Here is a 21,114-nt window from a genome sequence, read left to right on the forward strand (position 1 = left end):
ACGTTCTCTGTAAGAAATGAAATTTCGTTAAGAATTCGCCAAAGAATGTAAAGAATGGGGGATGAATTTCTGGACCTCTGAAGTTGGCATTTTAGTTTTTGATGAGGGTAATATGGATCGTTACAAGTAAAAGACGCTGTGGAACATAAATTGATACCTTTAGTGGAAAATTGGCTCTCGGTTCCAGTTTAATCTCCCAACAGGATAAGAATAGGGTTTAAATTATTAAGGATTGACTGCTTTATTTATGTCTCAAACACTTAAACATATCATCTCAAACCCCAGTTTAAAATATTTTTGAAAATGTATAGGAAATTTTGGTGGGAAGCATTAGGAGAATCAGATTTTTACCGCTGTTGTACTCAAAAAACGCATATATGGAGCTACATATTAGCCAAATTTGGTAGAATCGACGTCAAAGCGGCTTCAAGCGGTTATAGGTGCCTACTAAATATCAATATATGTGACCTGGTCTACGAAAAGGGAGCTAACGTGCGAAAACTATTTTTTCTGGGAAACAGCTGTTAAAAATAAACAATCTCATCTTCCATCCGAATCAACTAAAAAGTGAAAATTGATTTTTTGACACCTAAGCCCCCTTTCCGTAGACCAGGTCACATATAACTAACTAAAATTTTTGCACTAAAATTTGTTATTTTTGTACAGTATGTAGACTTTTTTTTAGTTTATAGAAGATAAGAAAAATGCTGTATATCAATACATTCTCTAAAGCATTTTTGTACTTTCTGGCCAAAATTAAGTAAAAAATATTTGGAATATAAAAATAACAAAACACAAGTAAGAAAGGGCTAAGTTCGGGTGTAACCGAACATTTCATACTCTTTCAACTTACAAGACTCAAAGCCAGGAAAATACTTTAAGGTGCAAAACGTTCAAAAGGTGTTCGTTAGGAGCTAGGTGAAGTTTTCGCTCACATTTATCTATTTTAGCCACAGAGATAAACTGTTATGAGAATAGAGGCTTTTTCATTATCATTGACATAACTCACATATTGGCCGATATATGTGGCATAAAGTCAGCCGGAAGTTCGAAAATCTTTATATTAGGTATATAGGGACTAAGGGAAGTATTGGCCCGATTCAACCCATTTTTAAAAACATAATAACTCATTTTTTTGGCCAAAAGTCAACTAAAAGTACTGGGGTCCAAATATTCGGTATCTAGGGGCTTGAACAGTTTTTCTTGAATTTCGACAATTTTTGGTTATAAGACATTATTCGTGCAAAGTTCTATCCCGTTATATTAATTGTGAAAGAATCAAGTGGAATTTAAAATTATGCAATATGGAAAGTAGGTGTGGTTGTTGTCCGATTTCGTCCATTTTCACACTGTAACACGGGCATATAAAAGGAATGTCACGCACCAAATTTAGGCGGAACAGTTTTGGCGGGTTCCGAGATATGTAATTCCTCCAAAAAGTGTGCGGTGCCAGGCCTATCGTTCAATTTTCACACCATCTCGGAGGTAAAATTTAATGTCTTTAGCGTGATTAGTTAATGATTTATTTCGCTGTTAGTAGTTTTGAACAGCATCATTATATGGTAGTGAGTGGGGTCATCTTTCGATTTCATCCAATTCCACACTGTCGATAAGAGTTCTTGAATATTTGTCCTTAGCAAAGTTTGTTGGTGTAGCTTTAGTGGTTTAGGAGTTATGCATATTAAACGTATTCTTCGAATCAGTTTTTTATAGCTAAATATACATATGTATATAGATAGTATAATATAATTGAACAATCTATTGGTACCTTTTTAATTTCAATTAAACATTCAAATACATATGTATGTTGTTGAGTTCTTGCTAATTTTAATGTAAAAACATGCTTTCTCAAAAGGTCACAAAATCTTTAATTCTTGTGCCGTTCAGACGGTAGTTCGATAGTTTTTGAAAGTACCCAACAATCTCGGCTATTGAGAATATAAGAATGTAGAGAATATAGCTTCTCTGCAGGCGTTGACAAATCTATTTGAACATTTTTGGTAGCACTGTCAATTTCGAAAGCGTTGCGCCATCTATGTGTGAGTTTTCAAAGTGATGAGCTTTGCTATGGAAGCACTCTGGATATAGAGCAACAAGAGAACATCAAACAATTTGATATTCTCAGTAACAACGGTATACATTCTATATAATTAGGAAGGACCTTTTAAAACATAAAATGAATGAGTACTCTTACTATATCTCAATCCCATAAGTAACAATAAATTTGTAAGAAATATTTAATTTAAATGAGAACTATATGTATGTAAATAAAAAATGTAATCACGATAAACATTATACAATATGTAAAACAGGTCTGCCAGCCTATCATATCCGACGGCACCACTTGCGATGATGCTATCAATGTGGGAAGGTATATTGAAGATTTCAGCTGCAGAGGTGACGATTCCTCGAAGCGCATGCTAAAAGAAGTACGCCTCTCTTTCCCCAGTGGGCATTCAAGCTTTACATTCTATACAATGGTTTATACCGCGGTAAGTATGAAATATTATCATATTTTTTGGGTTATGAAGTAAAATTTGTCTCTTAATTTACAGTTATATCTACAATCGCGCATGAACTGGCATGGGTCGAAGCTGTTGCGACACTTTCTGCAATTCGTTTTCATTATGATCGCGTGGTACACGGCCTTGAGTAGGGTATCCGATTACAAACATCATTGGTCTGATGTGCTGGCAGGTTCTACAATAGGGGCTCTTACTGCCGTCATTGTGGTAAGTTTTCCTAATTTAATTCTGCCTTAAAATCAACGTGTTGTGAAGCCAAAATACATAAAATATGTATACCAATTAAAATTTTCACTTATTTTATTTCTAAAAAAGAAGATGTTTAACACATTAATTTCAGTTTGCATGTGGCTTTGCTTATATAAAAGTAGTTACGTTAGTTTTTCTTAATAGCGTTCACCACATTCTTATGTATTTACATATGTACACGTATGTGTGTTTAGGAAATGTAAAATTTTGTGTTTACATTTGTTTGTATGTATATATGTATGTACATATAAGAACACATCATATTCACTGATGCCATATCTCCTTAATTCTTCTAGCGTTACTTTGTTCCGAAGGATTGGTTCGATTGGAATACATTGGGACCCATTAAGCACTTAAAAAAAACAGATTAAAACTATTTACAATTTTATGCATAAAATATACGAATATATGTATATTACCAAACATACTGTAACCAACATTTACGCATTTGTCAACTTGATTTGGGATAATTATGGGGTAAAAAGAAAAGATAAAGCTTTTAAGCCGAAGTTCAAAAGCTGAGACTTGAAATAAAATACGAGAACTTTAAAGAGCAATAAAATTAGCAGTCGTTTTATTTTATTTGTCTCCAGTGTATTTCCTACAAGTCATTTCCTTTTCAAATCCGAAAGCCGAACTTTTTCGTCTTAAATCAAGAAAAATAACATTAACGTTATCTATATATAAAACTACCTAATTTAATAGCGCACTTCTGTAAGAGGACAACTGATACTTCACTTACAGATACCAACATAGACGTTAATCGATTGTCGTTTTTTTATATTTTGTGAGCAACTCAAACACGAAAATATAAAAATATATCAATTTTACATAAATTTATTTACATTCAAGTTTATATATTTCTCTAAATAATGAAATGTAAAAGCTGTTTAGACCTTTTCGTTTCCAATTGAGAGATTTTTGTGATTTTTGTACTGAATTGCGCAATCGACTCAAGTCTCAAAAATTGTCTCTAATTTAATTAGAGACTTGTGACTGTGACACAGTACAAACTTCCGGTATAATAAAAACTTAAAACTGAGTTGCCACTTTTACTAAGTATCGGAATAGGTTCAATTAAATAATAAGGTTTAATGGTTTTTATATATATTTTATATATACATATATTTTTTAATTTCGATTCAAACATAGAACCGGCTATCATTTACTTTTTTAACTAGCAAATTTAACATTTTAATAAAATATTCACATAAAATTTGTCATGCAGAAGTACTGGTCTAAAATTCAATTAGATTCTTATCTGCATATACTTGTAGTTTAAAAGTATTTCGATTTCCCGATTTTAATGCAGAAGATCTAGTACAAATTTTAAAAATTTGTTTGACAATTTATCCGTTTTGGTAAAATACATATGTATTTTCGAAACATTATCTGAAGTCAATAAACTTTCTACTCATTTTATGAATAGCATGACGAACTGATTTTCCTAAATAAGCATTAAAATTTGATGCGACTGAATAAGAACTTAAAAAATATTACGTATATCATCACATAAATTGTTTTTTATTGTTTGAAACTAAAACTTTGTTTCAATATGAGTGGTTTCTATTTTATCGTTTTTCCTTCGCCTGTAAACTTATGAAAAGTGATGTTACGTTATTTTGCAATTTATGTGACGATATTTCAAGAAATAGTGTATTGATTTCTGATTTTGATTTTAATACACACTAAGTTACCAATGAACAGTTGCATCAACTGCTTCCAAAATAAAGAAAATGTTTAACAAATATCTATCTTTTCTCTTTTCCTTGCAGGCGAAATACGTGTCCGATTTGTTTCAGCGAAGATCCTCTCAACAATACCTGCTACCTCGTACATCTCAAGACGCACAACCGCAGACGGTAGCCAATAACGGGCTTTAATTTTCGGATGTAAATAAAACAGTATTTCGCCTTTTATCCACAAACGTGTTTTAAACAAGTTAACAATATTACTAAAATTATGTGTGTATGTCTTGATATGCAAGTGATGATAGCGCCAATTCATTTAAAGCCTTTGTACTATTTATGTTATCTAATACGTAATAATTAAGAGCAGCAATAAATTTAAGTGAATATGTATGTGAACATATGGTAAATAGATTTAAGGACATAATAAGTTGAATATATACATGCTAATATACATACATATAAGTTATGTAACGATGCTACAATAACGTACACGTATCCCGAATTTTGGAACAAGGATCGAAGGATCTAATCGAGTGATGAATTAGTTAATGTGTGTCTTAAATGAATTTTACAGTAGCGATCAGCTGAAAACAATCATTAGCGTTCAATACGTAATAACAATAGTAATTGCTTTATAAGAAAAAAACCAAAAATTCAAAAGAAAAAACTGTGAAAGAAAAAATTGCATATGTATGGTATATTATATGTACGTACATATGAACCAATAATTAATGAATGGGCAATCGTAGCTTAAAGCTTTCATATCACATTCGCTGTTGAAGTACAAAAGTAAGCGTCGTTAGAATTTCGCTATTTTATTTAACAATTAGAAATAATAAAATATAAGTATTAATATGTACTAGAGATTTCATTGATGTTCTTTAATATATTATGGCCATTAAGTAGAATGCTTAAGTGTGGGGCTCCACTCAGATCTGAACTATTTTTAGAAAATTATTGTGCTCATAAAAAGTGATGGATTTCCGCTTAGTCCGTGAAGCCAAGACTTAGGACGGCATTAAAACTTTGCAGCTGAAGAAATATACCAATCGCGCTAACTGCTAAAACGGCTGTAGAAGCTAAAATAATGTGAATATCCTTCCAAAAATTTTACAGTATATTTTTAAAGGACCATACTTTCGAACTATCAAAAAAAATCGATTTTTTGAAAATTCTAGACCCCTTAATAGAAAAATCTTTGTTTGCAAAATACTACATACCTTTTTACCTTAGTATATTGATGCAATTGTTAATATTTTTTTCTTCGAACATAATGTTTAAAAATATAAATTAAGAATAAATTATTGAAAACTGCTAAGCGACTTTTTTTCAGCACAAGATACCAAAGAAGCACAATCAAATCCTTTTTTATTGCAAGATACAGAACTGAACGAAGCGCAATCAAATTTTTCTCAATCAGAATAAGAAGAAGAAACGTGGTCAACAATTGATATTTTACGGTACAATTAAGTAATTTCAACGAGGTTCTGTAATAATCGACTAACAGGATTAACCGGATATGGTATTATTCGAATAATACTCGTAATATTCTGTTTGCAGTGTATGGATAGTCGTAAGCCGTTGACTATTCGATTAACCGTTCATTTTCGACAATTGTTGACTATTCGAAAAGTAAGAGTTCATTCATTGGTATAATCAAATTTTTAAAATGATTCATTAAAATGGTTTTTCTTTGTAAATAAGTTTATACATATGTAGAAACTATTGGATGGATAGAGGAGGTCCTCAGGATTAAAAAATGTATACTCATATACCGTTCTCAGACTCATAGTTTTTGAGATATTTCACTTTAAGGTTCCACAATTTTAAATGGTACAAATGGTTTTTGTATCTTATGTTATTTTATAAATAAAGATAAAAATAATATTCCTTTGTGTCGAACAACTATCTGCAAAAGCGAAAGGTAGAAGAGCAGGCGGGAAAACGAATTTCGGTATAAATGGGGTATGTGCGGATAGGAAAATTTCTCCAGAGGAGGAATAAAATATTCCCGATTAAAAATTCAAAAATTTGTTGCAAGACTTCGTCATCAAAATCCAATCGCCAGCGGTTTGCGTCAACACTCTGACTATAGTCTTGGTAGATTTTAGCTCAAGATCTGTAGTGTGCGACTCTTCAGAGATCGGCCAACTACTCTTGTTCTCATGCAGATGTTGGCGACCTTGCCACCAAAGTTGATGTGCCCTTGAAGCGCAATCAGCGGGATTAGCAAAACATCTTCTACTTCAGCGACGCGATTGGCCACGAATACAGACCAGCGGTTAGGGTTGCCTTGTAATCACACCAATATAACCGTTAAGTACGGTCAGGCATATAATTTGGAGGTGTAGTACAGATTTGATTTTACTTGCTTCACTAGCTCTGGCCCGGAATAAGCCGCACAAAGCTCGAGTCGTGGAAACGAGGTAGTTTTCTGAGGTGATACTCTTGTTCGCGCTGCTACTAGTATGACCTTAATCGTACCGTCCGTAGATTGCTTGCGACAATAAAGTGCGTAGGCGACTTCTGTTGCATCGGTAAAAATGAGAAACTGCGAATCAGTAGTTTTGCTAGTCCCAAACCAGTTTAGTCTTAGCGTTGACGGTTGCGGTAACTCACAACGATGTGCCAACGCTTCGTTTGCAATTTCTAAGGGTCTTGGTTTATCTCAATCCATATTTGAGCGGCAAAGTTTTTGTAACCAAACCTTTAAGCGGATTGTATAAGGCGCAATAAAACTCAGTGGATCGAATGAATTGCTTCAGTCGGAGAGAAACGTTCATTTTATAAGATTATGAGGTAGGTCGTCAAAATTCACTGCTATAGAAAACCAATCAGAAACACTATTCAGTTATTGCTAAAGAAAAGAAGAATAATTAATAAATGGATAGATAGTTTTGAGTCACCATACCATAATAAAAATATTGGGTTTTGCCTGGCGCAGACTACAATATCTATGGTTGTTAAGGTTTTAAATATTATGCATATTTGCGAAGTAGATAACACACATATGACTTTAGAGGAAAAAACGCTCCAAAATTTTAATTTTACTCAAAAATATATTAGATTGTACAGACAATTTTTGTTCGCAACGCTTCCCACAGCTCCTTAATGTTATATTTGCTGTCTCTAAACACAGTAATGTTCAAAAACAACTGATTGGTAGCAGGGACAGAAATAACAGTTATGTAATAATTTTTGAGAATCAGTATGAAGAAAGTCGGATATATGATATAGTAATAGAAAATGGATGAATAATACAAAATGGAATGGAGGATGGTGTCATGTATAGAAGTTCACGGAAGTGAGGAAAGCTCTGATCGCCATTCATATAGAAGTGCCCAAAAACAACAACAAAGGCGAGAGGGCTAATGGATTGCCGGCAGAGCTTTTCAAACACAGCAGCGAAGAACTGAAAAACTGAACAGCCTCTTTGTAGAATATGGTCGGACGAAAACATCCCCAACGATTGGAATTTAAGTGTGCTCAATCCACAAAACGCAAGATCCCACGATTTGCGTCAACTACCGTAGGGTAAGCCTCCTCAACATTGCATATAAAGTTTTATCGAGCGTATTGAGAGAAGGTACCATCTTATATGTATATATTCTATAACAGTTTACTGCTGCTGGTGAGATATTAATTTATCCAGAATAGATAAGTAAGGGTAGCAAATTGGTCTGGTGGTGAACGAGGGCAAGACGAAATATCTCCTGTCATCAAACAAACAGTCCTCGCACTCGCGACTAGGCTTCCACATCACTGTTGACAGTCATAACTTCGAAGTCGTAGATAATTTTGTCTATCTTGGAACCAGTATTAACTGCAAAAACAATGTCACAACTCTTACCAACAGATGCTACTTTGGACTGAGTAGGCAATTGGGAAGTAAAGTCCTCTCTTGACGAACAAAAACCAAACTCTAAGAGGTATGGACGATAACAATATATGATGAGTTACGCGTTTTCGAGAGAAAGGTTGGGCCGAATATCGCATTCGATGGAACGATGAGCTGAGTGAGATATACGACGACATTGACATAGTTCAGCGAATTAAAAGACAGCGGCTACGCTGGCTAGGTCATATTGTCCGAATGGACGAAAGACTCTAGTTCTGAAAGTATGCGACGCTGTACACGCTGGGGGAAGCAGAGGAAGAGGAAGACCTCAAATTCGTTGGAAAGATCAGGTGAAGAAGGACCTGGCTTCGCTTGGAATCTCCAATTGAAGGCACATTGCAAAAAGAAGAAACGACGGGCGCGCTGTTGTTAACTCGGCTGTAACCGCGTAAGCTTTTTTTTACGAATCAAAAGGTAATTAACATAAGAAATACAACTTTGCACGAATAATGCCTTTAGAGTATGCTGCCTTATGACCAAAAATTGTCCAAATTCAACAAAAAATGGTCAAGTCCCTATGAGCCGAATATTTGGACTCTACTACCTATAGTTGACTTTTTACCTAAAGTATTGGTCCTTCATTTTCTTACAATACTATGTCTGTGTGTCAAAATGGGTTGAATCGGATCAATAGGGAAGTAATGAGTAGCTATATACCTGACACAAAGATTTCTGAATTTCTAGGTTCCTTGATATCGCATATATTTGCCGGCATGTGAGTTATCTCAATGAAAATGTGAGATGGAGTTTTACTCATAACTGAACATAATTGTTCGTGAAATAGGTAAAATCGAGGAAAAACTTGACCTAGCCCCCATATAACAAAAATATATAATCCGTGAGACTTAACTCCATATGATTAGTGATAGTATGTGAGGTACATCACTGAATCTCAGGGAACAATTTATTATATGTATAGTATGTGGTACTACCAAAAAAATAATGTATAAAATCCTGTCGATATTTTCCCAAATCCCATATAATGCATACATATGATCTATATATAATGATTTTAGTTTTTCTAAGAGACTTTATACCGAATATGTACCTAAGTATATAACTCACACACTGACCAGGGTTATATAGGTATATACAGAATATTTATATACAATATATAATTGCAGGAGTATAAAATGTTCAGTTTTTCTGACGCTGTGACTTTTCAGTTAGCGTTCTCCGCTAGCTACGGACACAGGTAGTGGTAGCAACACAAGTATTAATTCTTTTGAACAGATATAATTCGAAACGTCCAGTGGTGTAGTTTTATGACTAATTTTTCTCTAATAGCTTGTATTATTATATGTAAGTAAAAGTTTGCAGTTGATCAATTTAAATGCATCCAGAAGTTTTAGTAACTTGTTTCAGCTGATCGCATCTTTCATCGATTGAAAACAATGCGGTATAAATAATGGCAAAGAGTAGTAGTTTCTTAAAATTTTGCTTAGCGTCCCGAATTGGCTCATCTTCCCTCTTGAACTGCCGTTTCTAATCGAAACTACATACATATGTACATACTAATTAAATGAATACTTACAATCAACGCATAGCAACATATGTACGTCACACAACAACAACCACTTCTGCTATTAAAAAAATTGATAATACTCCTTTTGTTGTTATAATTTGTATTCGAATGCAAAAATATGAAACTATGACTTTTATATATAACTAGCTGACCCCGCATACGTTGTCCTGCGTGAAATTATGTGTTTTGAAATGAAAAGAAAGTTGAATTTACGTTGTGCTAAAAATATTTTATTTTCGATTTTTCTAAATTTGATAAACAACATTTTTTGGTTTCTATTCCGGAGCGTAAATGTACAGAGAAGATGGTTTTCCAACTCGGGAACACGTCACCTATAACTGGCGCGCACTCATTCCATCGTAGTTACGATAATTTGGCATAAACATTCGTGATGAGTTCATATTTCGTTAATGTGAATTGACAAAAGGCAGGTGGAATTGATATCAAATCTCTGGAACCGGAATTTTCCTATTTCCAATTCTTATCGAATACGATGTAAAATGTCTTCGGCAATGTAATTTTGTTCGTATTCCAAAATTGACGCGGATTTGAAGGCTGATATGTCGAAATGACCATCGCGAAAAGTGTGCGAACTTCAGTGGCATGCGAAGTAGCTATCGAATCGTCCATCGTTTGATTACATTTATTATCATGTTCCAGCAATTGTAATTACTTCTCAAAAAGTTACACACACTCTACCATTCACAGTGCGCAATGACTCAAATGAAATTGAACCACGTACATTTATCAATAGCAACCGAAGGTATTAGCAATCGTCGTTTTCCGGGTGGATTATGTAAATTCGTCCTAAGGAATTAGTTGAGAACACACCTGGATGTCAATCTACTGGTTGGCTTTGCTTTCTGCGAAACTATTTCTTCGACGATGCATTCCACGTATAATATCAAGGCATTTCCGAATAGAGCAATGTATTTGCAAACGAATCACTGACGCAAGTTGAGAAACAACTCGTCAATGTCTATGTCAATGTTGTTGGAAGTGTTTCCGCTGGCTGTACTGTATTCTCTGGGTTGAAAAACACTCTTTAGCCATTCTCCGAATGAACTGCGAGACGCACAACAGTTGAAAAACGTTCATGAATTGCAAAAGTAAATACCCTAAAAGCGCTTTATTGCAGTTCACGTATCGAGCGTATCGTTCAAGACCAATAACCGCCATATTGGTTCCTTTGGTGACGTACTTACAAACGTATTTTATAGATTACACCAAACTGCAATATTAAATAATGATATGAGTTTTGAATGTGGATTAGACAACAGTGGAGAATATAGTACGATCCATATGTTGTCAACTTCGATATTCACTACTCTAAGTTGTATGGTCGTCTGATGACCTACGACGATAGAGTGGATATCCATCATCTCCAGTTCGCGATTCCGAAAGAAAAGCAAGTGGATAGTGTTTCGTGCATTTATTGTTAGACATACAAACCGAAGTGGGATTGTGGTGTCCGCAAGGTCCATAAACCATATTGGTTTTCATCACTTCGTTTAATACTGGAACTTTCTCTGCATCAGGAATTTCCGCAGAAATGATTTCATCAATTTGATCTGGTAAAACCACTATCCACCATCTAAAGAAGAACATCGTAACTGTTGTTTGAAAAGTCGTGCTGTGACAACGTGACGATCGCTTGCTGATTGACCGCGACCCATAATTCCACACGCATGTCATCGCATCCTGGGAGTACTCGTTCATGTGCCTTGGCGTTGATGGCAAAAAGAACACCGACCGATATTAGCGGGACCTCTTCGGGGCTTCGTAACAAATTTCAATCTGTAATTGATCACTTCGTTTGAAACACACATAAAGTTTTCACTGAATAATTTTCAAAATTTTTTTTTTAAATAGCCGGAATAAAATAGCAAGCGACCGAAATTGAACGATTCAAATAATTTACAAATCAAAATATAGAAAAACAAAAGAAAAAAATAATTGTATGAAAAAAGTCAATTTTTGGAAATTTCCAATTTTTCGACTTTTTCTTATGAAAAGTTTTTTTTTATTTCTGAACCTTTCCAGATCCACAGCGAACAAATTCTGAAAAGTTCATGAAGATTGGTTTCGCCGTTCTCGAGCCTTAGCGTTACTAACAAACAAACATTCATTTTTACTTACATATGTATACATACATACATATGTACATACATACAAAATAAAACGTTTGTATGGGAAAAAGAAAAGGACTGTTTTTAGGCGTTTTCCGGCAACTTTCGTAATTTTTTTATACGATTTTATTAGCTTCACTTGTATGAATGTATGTACATATGTATGTATGTATGTATGTTTGTACATTTTTAAGTGGTACTGAAACGTAGAATATTTGAGCGACACTGTAGGGAGGCGATAGCAAGTTTAAGCAGCTCACTAAAACGATGCGCTTAAAAGTATGCAACATATACATAAAACTAGTTTTGGTGACATTTAAATAGCATACTGACTTGGGCGTCAACCGTTCATAAGATGGAAGGTTGTACAGTAGAGGATGCAGTAATTTATCTGGGCTCTCGACTGTTTGCTGCTGGACAAGCTTATGTAGCACTCAGTCGTTGTAGATCTTTGGACGGTATTCGAATTGAAGAACTAGACTGTTCAAAGTTGACAGGTAAAACCCCATGTAAGAGTGAAGCTTTAGAAGAAATGATTCCATTAAGAAGTAATAATTCGTAAAGTCGTCAATAGAACTTGGTCGCAAATAATGTAACAATTAGTCAATGAAAGGTTACAAGTAGATTTAAATGCTGCCTAATTATCGATTTACTTAACCAATACTAAAGGTGGGCCATCTAACGTTTTAAATTTAAATTATCGATATTTCGACATTGGAAACGTCAAATACCATTCGAAAAGTGACAGATATTCAGTAAAAAGTCTAAAATTTACGAATGTGTCGCTATTCACTAGAAGAAAACTGAGAAATATTGAAAAAAAAACCGAGGATGGTCAATTTTACCGAGAACTCATCTTTTCGGACGAGGCTCATTTCCACCTCGATGGTTACGTTAACAAGCAGAATTATCGCATTTGGGGCACAGGACGGCGCTACGTGCCATACAGCAAAGGCTACACTCAATCTTTTACGCCCTATCTTCGAAAATCGCATAATCAGCAAAAGAGGTGATGGGAATTGGCCTCCCAGAAGCTGCGATTTAACTCCGTTGGACTATTTTCTGTAGGGAGCTGTTAAAGATAAATGTTACGCCAACCATCCAAAAACAATTCAAGATCTAAAGTACGAGATTCAAGCTGCTGTAGCTGCCATAAGGCCTGAAACCATCGAGAAAATACTCCAAAATTGGGTGGATCAGATAAGCTACTGTAAACTTAGCCGAAATTGTTTTCCACAAATAAATTTCATAAAACAACCTTTTAAATAAATATTAGACCTTTGAAAAATATCAAGCCGTTTTTGTTTTATTGACTTTTTAAATTTAAAATTTTATATGGCCCACCCTATACATGTCATAGTTCATATTTTAACAAATTTGGGGTTCTCACATCAAACTAACAAATTAAAAATAAAGATATGTAGTTTAAAAAAACTAAAAAACACGCTTTTAAAGCATATCAAGCATGCTCGATATATGAAAAATATGTCACAAAGCACCCCACGCTTTTCTCACAATAATGCAGGAATTTTCCCTTCATTATTATTGTTAGTTTATACAAAGAATTATTTTTCACTTTTTAGTTTGATATGCTTTAAAAGCGTGTTTTTTAGTTTTTTTAAACTATATTTATTTACATAAGAACGTTCTCCTAATAATAAAAAACACAACAAAAAAAGAATTAGTGAAATCGGTCCAGCCATTCACGCGAGATGTCGTGACAACGGAAAACGGGTTTCATTTTTATATACATAATATAGATATTAATTGCAAATGATATAATTTTGTAAATTATTTTATATTTTATTTAATCAAAATTAAAATACAAAAAAAGAAATAAAATATGTGAAGAAATTTTGCCAAAATGTCGCCATAAAATTGTGTCCTATGCAATTGCCTAACTTGCCTATATGTGGCCGGCCTTGTTTTGGTGGTCAAAAAGGTTGGCGTATCAGACTGGACGTAGGGCAGTGAATCTAAATCCGCCGCTGCTAATGAAGTAAAATACAAAATTGGACCAGGCGACTATACTTCGACAGCACCAAAATTACAATTGGGGAAAGCTGCTGTCAGCAAGAAGAGAAGAATATATCAAGAACTGAGGGCCTAGTGCGCGTATATGCAGACGGACATGACTAAATCGACTGAACTCATCACACTGAACAATTATATATATACCTAATATGGTATCCGACATTTCCTTCTAGGTGTAGTTCCCTTCAAAGGTGATACAGTGATCAAAGCGACCCTTCAACTTTTCGATACAATTTTTTTAGTATGATTTGTCCTTACTTACAAAATAGGCCAGAGTTTCGAGATTACCTCTTCATTTGAAATTTATTCCCAGCGAGCATTTGAAGCCAATTCAGGGATTTCTGCCAACTTTTTTATTGCCTTTTGACACGGTGCATTACCTTGGGGAAACAGCTGTTTCTTTTTGTTTTATATGTAGCCCCTTTTTCGACGATTTGATACTTCAAACGGTCCAGTAGCCCTATGTAAAATCGCTGTTAACTTTTTTCAAGGAAGTCAATAAATATTATTTCATGTGCATTCCAAAAGAGAGCCGACTGTTGTCTTTTTAAATGCTTCGGAACGGGTTTATCGTGTGCAGTCCACTCGGATGACTGACGGTTGGTTAAAATTTTAAATAAAGACAAAAAATGATACACAACACATGCGAAGCTAGAGTAACAGGAGGAAGAGTTACGTATATTATTATTGTCTTATTATACTTAATTTCACAAAATGGGTCAAATATTTTATACGAAACAACAAATAAGAACTTCAGATACAATGAGGCTATTGAGCATTTACTTTTTTTGGCATTACCATATACCGGAAAAATACGAATTTAGAAACGAAACGCCGATAAGAACGACAACAACTTGGAAATGATAACATGAACAATAGAGCCGATTGTGTTGATTTCTCGCTATATTACATTTACGATTTTATGCCTTACTCCTTTGAAAAGTTGACAAAATTACTGTTATCAAGTTTTAAACTGGCTCCATTGCCAATTATTAGGAGTTGGTAATATGCACTAAATGTTTTACAATTAATTAATTATGATTACAATTATTAGTTATTTTATTAATTAAAAATGTTTGGAAAATACTTTTTCTTTGAATTGTATACATATATTAAGGAATTAAGTTTTGTATAAATACATATTAAATAATTAAATAAATATACATATGTATATGTATGTACATTATGTGGTTCAATAAATACTCTGCCTACAAAAGAAAAACGAAAACTTTGGAAGAGTGACAATTTATTTCTCAATAGTCTCCTTTACGCTTTTTGGAGAACTGCAAAGTAAGTAGGACGACGACAACTTTCTCGTTCGACTTAAGGGGGTATTCTAGTCTAGAGGCTCGAATTTCGAGCTTTTTTCAACAATTAATAAAAAAGAAGCACTAGATATTTTTACTATCCGTTTTTTTATCATTTGTTTATTAAGAAGAGTACACAAAATAAATTTCAAAAAAAAAAATTTCATCGAGTTATGCGTCCTTGAAGAAAAGGGGGAAAAAAAGAGGCCATGTCCTCCATGATTTCTCCCCTTGTCATCATCTGAAAAATAAAACAATGACAGATTCTTAATGAGTACTTATGCCGCTATGTCATGAAGCAGCAAACTAAAAAAAAAAAAATTTTTCATAAAATGGCGGCTACTCAAAAAAGGTCGATTTTTTCAATAATTTTTTGGATTTTTTTTTTTAATATTATATATTTCAAATTTTCATTTTTAAAGAATATTCATGCCAAATTTCAAATCAATCCACTGATTAGAACTTGCGATATTGTGGCTACCGCATCAAAAAAAGGAGTTTTGAGAAAAACGCGTTTAAAGTTTTACGTTATACAATACCGGTCTAGTTGCCACGTCACTAAAATGGCTATAACTTTGAAAATAATTTGAGTTTTAAAAAGTCCTTTTAGGGAGATATTTTTGAAAATCAAAACTGTCGAATTATAAAAATAAAATTTCGATTTTTTCAAATTTCTAGACTAGAATATTCCCTTAAGTTTCTGTTGATCTAGTGAATTTTCCAAGTTTGGAAACAAAAAAAGAATAGGATGGATAGGGCTCAATTTGGCCGAAATTTCGGCAGTATACGTAAGTGAGAATGTACTAGACGATCTTAAGTTTCTCCCCGATAATGGTACCCTTTATATTAGCCTGTATTTCGTTGCGAACACCAAAGAGTAACGTAACACCCATAATCTCATTTTCTATTTAGTCAATTATTTTAAATTGAACGTTTCAAAATTGTTAAATAGTGTTGATATGACTTTTTTATGGATGTCACTGTAGTATTAGATATACATATATACACAGTTGGCAACGCAAGTGACACATGCAAACGGTGATGTTCTCTGATCAGGCATTGTGGAGAGAGCGGATGATCTCACCGACTTCACGCGGCGATGGCAATGCCATTGTTGACCATGGCTCAAACGTTGCGCCGCCTCATCAGAGTATTCGTACTCAGTTAAAACTTTGGATTCGATTGACCAAATTGAGAATTGAAGCAGGTTTCGTGCTTGCCTTGAGCGCGAAAAAGATAGTTTCATTTGGGAAGTTGCGGTGTAAACGTCGCGAAGCGGACTGAACTGAATTCGTAAATAAAAACGAAATATTGTGGTGTGCCCTCTGCCGTTACTGTTGCAAAGATTTCAACTAAGTAATTATTTCAATAACCGTTTAAGCAATCGATTTATTTACCGTGTGTTTTATATTACTCTATTTGGTCGTTCGGTGATTGTGCGTACGAGTGGTGAATGTGTCAAGATTCTCCAATCCATTGATATTCTTCACACTAACCCAACTGAGAGTTCATGCACGAATACATGGACAGAAATGCACTAGTGCAGCAAAGAGGAGAAAGAAAACAAATGGTGTAGATAATAATTAAAAAAAACTGGGCAAAAAATCATAAGCCGAATTGAACACAAAACTCGAAAAGTCAGTTGAAAACAACATATAATACAAACAAACACGCGCATGTACATACATACATACGAAAGTACACCCACCATCAATAAATTACGTCGGCCCAAATACTGACTACATCGAAACGAATGGATATCAGATTTTAACTCGATACATACATGTTCGTTACGGTGTCTAGTCTTTGTGTATTATTATATATTAGAAACTGCTGGGATTGGAATATACCTGTTTATAGCTTTAACTAGTTGAATTTAACAAAAATTTCTGAATTGCCCAAATGGCTGAATGATCGTCAGAACCCACTAGTCTTTAGAAAGAACCACTGTCATAATTGTGTTCAAATAGTTCAGATGCCTATGGGTACCCCTCCATGTTAGTACCCAGTGCACTTGTCTGAGGACAGTACAATTTTCTGCTTGGTGCATAAATATGTATGGATGAAAGTACTCATAAAAACACGACATAGCTGTTGCACTTGTTGCATAGTGTGGTCTTATTATTACTAAGTAAATATATGTATGTACATACATATATGTATGTATATATGAACGCTCATACATATGTATTTTCGTTTATTATTTGTGAAAAACTCTTAATGAAGAAGAAACTGAAATTTGAACACAAAAAAGAAAAACAGGGAAAATAATGCAACTGATAAGCCGCACAAAGTTGCAATTATAATTGAGGTACTTGCTTCCACAAACTTTCGTCTGTCGTGTGAAATTTCTCAAGACTGCCAGTTGTCCTATATAATGCTATTTGCGTACGACAAATGCCTGTCCTGAGCTATACTTTTGCGCAAGGGTGGCCTGTCTTATGAGTGGAATATAAAGAAGAAAGAAAAACCAAAAAATTTTCACGACAGTGTAAAAATGTGTAAAGTTTAAGATTTGAATTGATGTTGTGCCTTGAGTTAAATTTAATTAGTTATGAACTACTTCACACTTAGTATGACTCAGAAGCCCACATTAGACAGCTGATTGTCTCTTCTCCATATAAGCAACGAGTATTTCTAAGTATCTGTGCCAAAGTCATGTTAGACAACTGTTTCTGTACATATACCCGTCTCAAACCATTTAAAGAATAATATACAAATGTTTAGGTCGATTAAGGAGCAAGACCAACTAGCCCCAAAGGAAGAAAATCGTTCAGTTGGTACAAATCTTTTTCTGTTTAGTTAGATTTTAAACTGGAATTTATATTTTCCCTCTGTAATGCTCTGATTTGAGTGGGGAAATCCTCGTCACCAACATCGAAAATGTATTTCGAAAATAATTCTAATTTTCCAAATCAAATATTGTTCATGATATTTTTTTAAACATACATATATTACCTACATATACATATGTATGTACATATATCCATACATATGCCAATGTGAGTTTAGAAATGTGTGAATATGAATCTCCCACTAATTCGAATTTTCGTACATACATACATACATAACAAATACGAATTCAGACCCGAATCAAAAGTAAACATTTTCCCAAAAGCAATACATGAAATAAATTATAATTACAACCAAACTCTGCAGAGATTGTTGTAATTTCTCATGATTAGCGGAGTCATCATCATCATCTTAATGCTGACTGTTTTTAGAGACATGAAAGCGCATACATCTGCACACTTAAAAATTCAAGTCGTTTTTTAACACATATACGTAGCAAAAGTGGAAAGCGTGGCATATGCACAACCCCATGTACACACACTATACATATGTCTCATGTATGTGTGTGCATACATATGTATATACATATGTATGTATATTTATATGTGTGGTAACTATGTATATGCGCATGAGTTTGCCATTGTTGTATGAAGTGCGCGCGAGTGTGCGCAAGATGATTTAGCTTGCGAATAAATACGTACAACCAAGCGCACACTTACACGTACAAATGTGTTAAAATGAAAATAAATAAAATTAAGAAAAAGTAGTCATGAAAATACACACATACAATATCATTTTGAAGTTGCTCCTCCTATGTAAATTATCAATGCCTTGCGAATGTCTACCGTGCTTATACAATATAGAGCCTGCCATACATACATACATATGGATGTTAAGTTCACAAGCGAAAATACGTACTTATGTACATACATACATATATGAAAACTGAACGGTTAAGGTTGAATTTGGGAATGTCGCGGCAGTTGCTCCCACAGCTGGAGCAAGATGTTATGCCTCGTGCGGTTGGCCACCACTTAGAGCTTCTAGAATACCGGGTTCTCATAACCGCTATGACTCCCGAACTCATTCACTACCATAAACATGTATGCACGAGTGTGTGTGCCTGCACTGATACAGAGAAATGGGCACACAAAAGTGAAAGATCGCAGCGAATGTTATTGCCCTGTTGTTGTTGTTGTTGTTGTTGTTGTTGTTATTATAGCTATTTCGGATTGCCTCGGTTTCGCAGTGGTAGTTGCACCTTAAGTTGTTGATACGATTATTTTTAAAATTATTTAATTCGTCAATGTCTATAACATCGGTTTGCTCCATACGGGTTTTCACAAATCAGTAAATCTCATGGATAATGTTCAATGAACGTAAGTAAATTACCAATACCTAACAGATTGATGTAATATTTATAGGATTTGAGTGAGTGATACTCCTTAAAATTTTATAAATTATGTTGGGCAAAGTCTTATAGTAAAGCTTACATTTCTTATTGACTTTTTCGTGGTGAGATCGACTGTCATATTGCTATTAAATAAATATATAAAATAACATCATAAAGGTTTGAATTGTTCGCAGATTCTTTGTAGTGATAATCTCCAAGCAAGCCTCTATGTTCACCCATTGTCACAAGAAAAGCTAAAGGTCTCCGACTCCTATTGTCAAATGTGTCTAGACTCAAATATACTTACAATTGGCTTGTCGACAGAAAATATATCGGAGAGGTCCAATTATAACATAATGAAATAGGGCCAGTTATCCCCTTTTACAAGATATTACAGTTGAACTTATACCCGCTCATATTATTTTGAATGTGTAAATTATTCATACATGTTCATGATAATGAACAATATGCAAAAAATATCGGTTGCCTGTTCATTTTGCGTTCGTTATTGTATGCACTTATAAGTATTAACTAAATCCGGACAATTCAATATCATTTATATGCCGACTTAGAAAGTTAGGTACAGTCGAAGAATACAAAAAATGCAAAATTAAAATCTTAGCATCATTAATTTAAGCTTTCGACTGGACTTGACAGAAATTTTAAATAGAATTAATAATTTTTAAAAGTAGCCGTGTTGATCCAATGCAAACCGAAGCTACTCAATATTGATTTGTATTCTGAAAAAGGAAAGAATCAAATAAAATTTAAAATTGTGTTAGATAGGAAGTAGAAGTGGCTGTATTCCGATTTCACACTGTCTGTAACATAAAAATAGTAGAGAAATATCCCGTACCAAATTTGATTGAAATCGGTTACGGTTGTCTTGAGATGTGTCAGGTCACCTAAAGGAGGGCGGTGTTACGCCCATCCTATAATTCTCGTTCTCACTTTTTTACCAAGGAACCCATGCACTACCTTAAGTTTCATAACGATATTTGGATTCAAGTTACAGCTTGTAATGACGAACAGACAGATGGACGGACAGTCAGTCACCCGGAATTCAACTCGTCTCGTAATTTTGATCATATATATAATTTGATCATATACATATGTATATAAAAATATCGATTACTTACTTCTTCTTCTTCTTTACTGGCGTAGACACCGCTTACGCGATTATAGCCGAGTCAACAACAGCGCGCCAGTCGTTTCTTCTCTTCGCTACGTGGCGCCAATTGGATATTCCAAGCGAAGCCAGGTCCTTCTCCACTTGGTCCTTCCAACGGAGTGGATGTTTTCCTCTTCCTCTGCTTCCAGCGGCGGGTACTGCGTCGAATACTTTCAGAGCTGGAGTGTTTTCATCCATCCGGCCAACATGACCTAGCCAGCGTAGCCGCTGTCTTTTAATTTGCTTAACTATGTCAATGTCGTCGTATATCTCGTACAGCTCATCGTTCCATTGAATGGATATTCGCCGTGGCCAACGCGCAAGGGACCATAAATCTTTCGCAGAAATTTTCGCTCGAAAACTGGCAACGTCGACAAGATTATAAAAGATTGTACCTGC

The 21,114-nt window shown here is 34.4% G+C and overlaps 2 protein-coding genes across 7 annotated transcripts in view; both read left to right on the forward strand.

The window, feature by feature from the left end:
* The window catches only part of LOC105231008 (putative phosphatidate phosphatase), a 36,646-nt gene extending 30,863 nt beyond the window's left edge, over window positions 1–5,783 (forward strand). The window contains exons 5-7 of one of the 2 annotated variants that reach the window (XM_011212091.4): window positions 2,313–2,492; window positions 2,556–2,732; window positions 3,071–3,336. In XM_011212091.4, coding sequence (XP_011210393.2) covers window positions 2,313–2,492; window positions 2,556–2,732; window positions 3,071–3,145 — 432 coding nt within the window. In that variant the 3' untranslated portion in view covers window positions 3,146–3,336. Of the gene's footprint in view, window positions 1–2,312; window positions 2,493–2,555; window positions 2,733–3,070; window positions 3,337–4,549 lie in introns of those variants that run through there. The other variant, XM_011212083.4, reaches the window with a different exon arrangement.
* Window positions 5,784–16,554: 10,771 nt separating this feature from the next.
* The window catches only part of LOC105231026 (hillarin), a 40,257-nt gene continuing 35,697 nt past the window's right edge, over window positions 16,555–21,114 (forward strand). For 2 of the 5 annotated variants that reach the window (XM_029553124.2, XM_011212111.4), the window contains exon 1: window positions 16,555–16,714. The gene's annotated coding sequence lies outside the window, so the exon portion shown is untranslated. Of the gene's footprint in view, window positions 16,996–19,496; window positions 19,531–21,114 lie in introns of those variants that run through there. The other 3 variants (XM_049452870.1, XM_029553123.2, XM_029553122.2) reach the window with 3 other exon arrangements.

The sequence above is a fragment of the Bactrocera dorsalis genome, chromosome 3 (assembly GCF_023373825.1).
Source record: "Bactrocera dorsalis isolate Fly_Bdor chromosome 3, ASM2337382v1, whole genome shotgun sequence".
Taxonomy (NCBI): domain Eukaryota; kingdom Metazoa; phylum Arthropoda; class Insecta; order Diptera; family Tephritidae; genus Bactrocera; species Bactrocera dorsalis.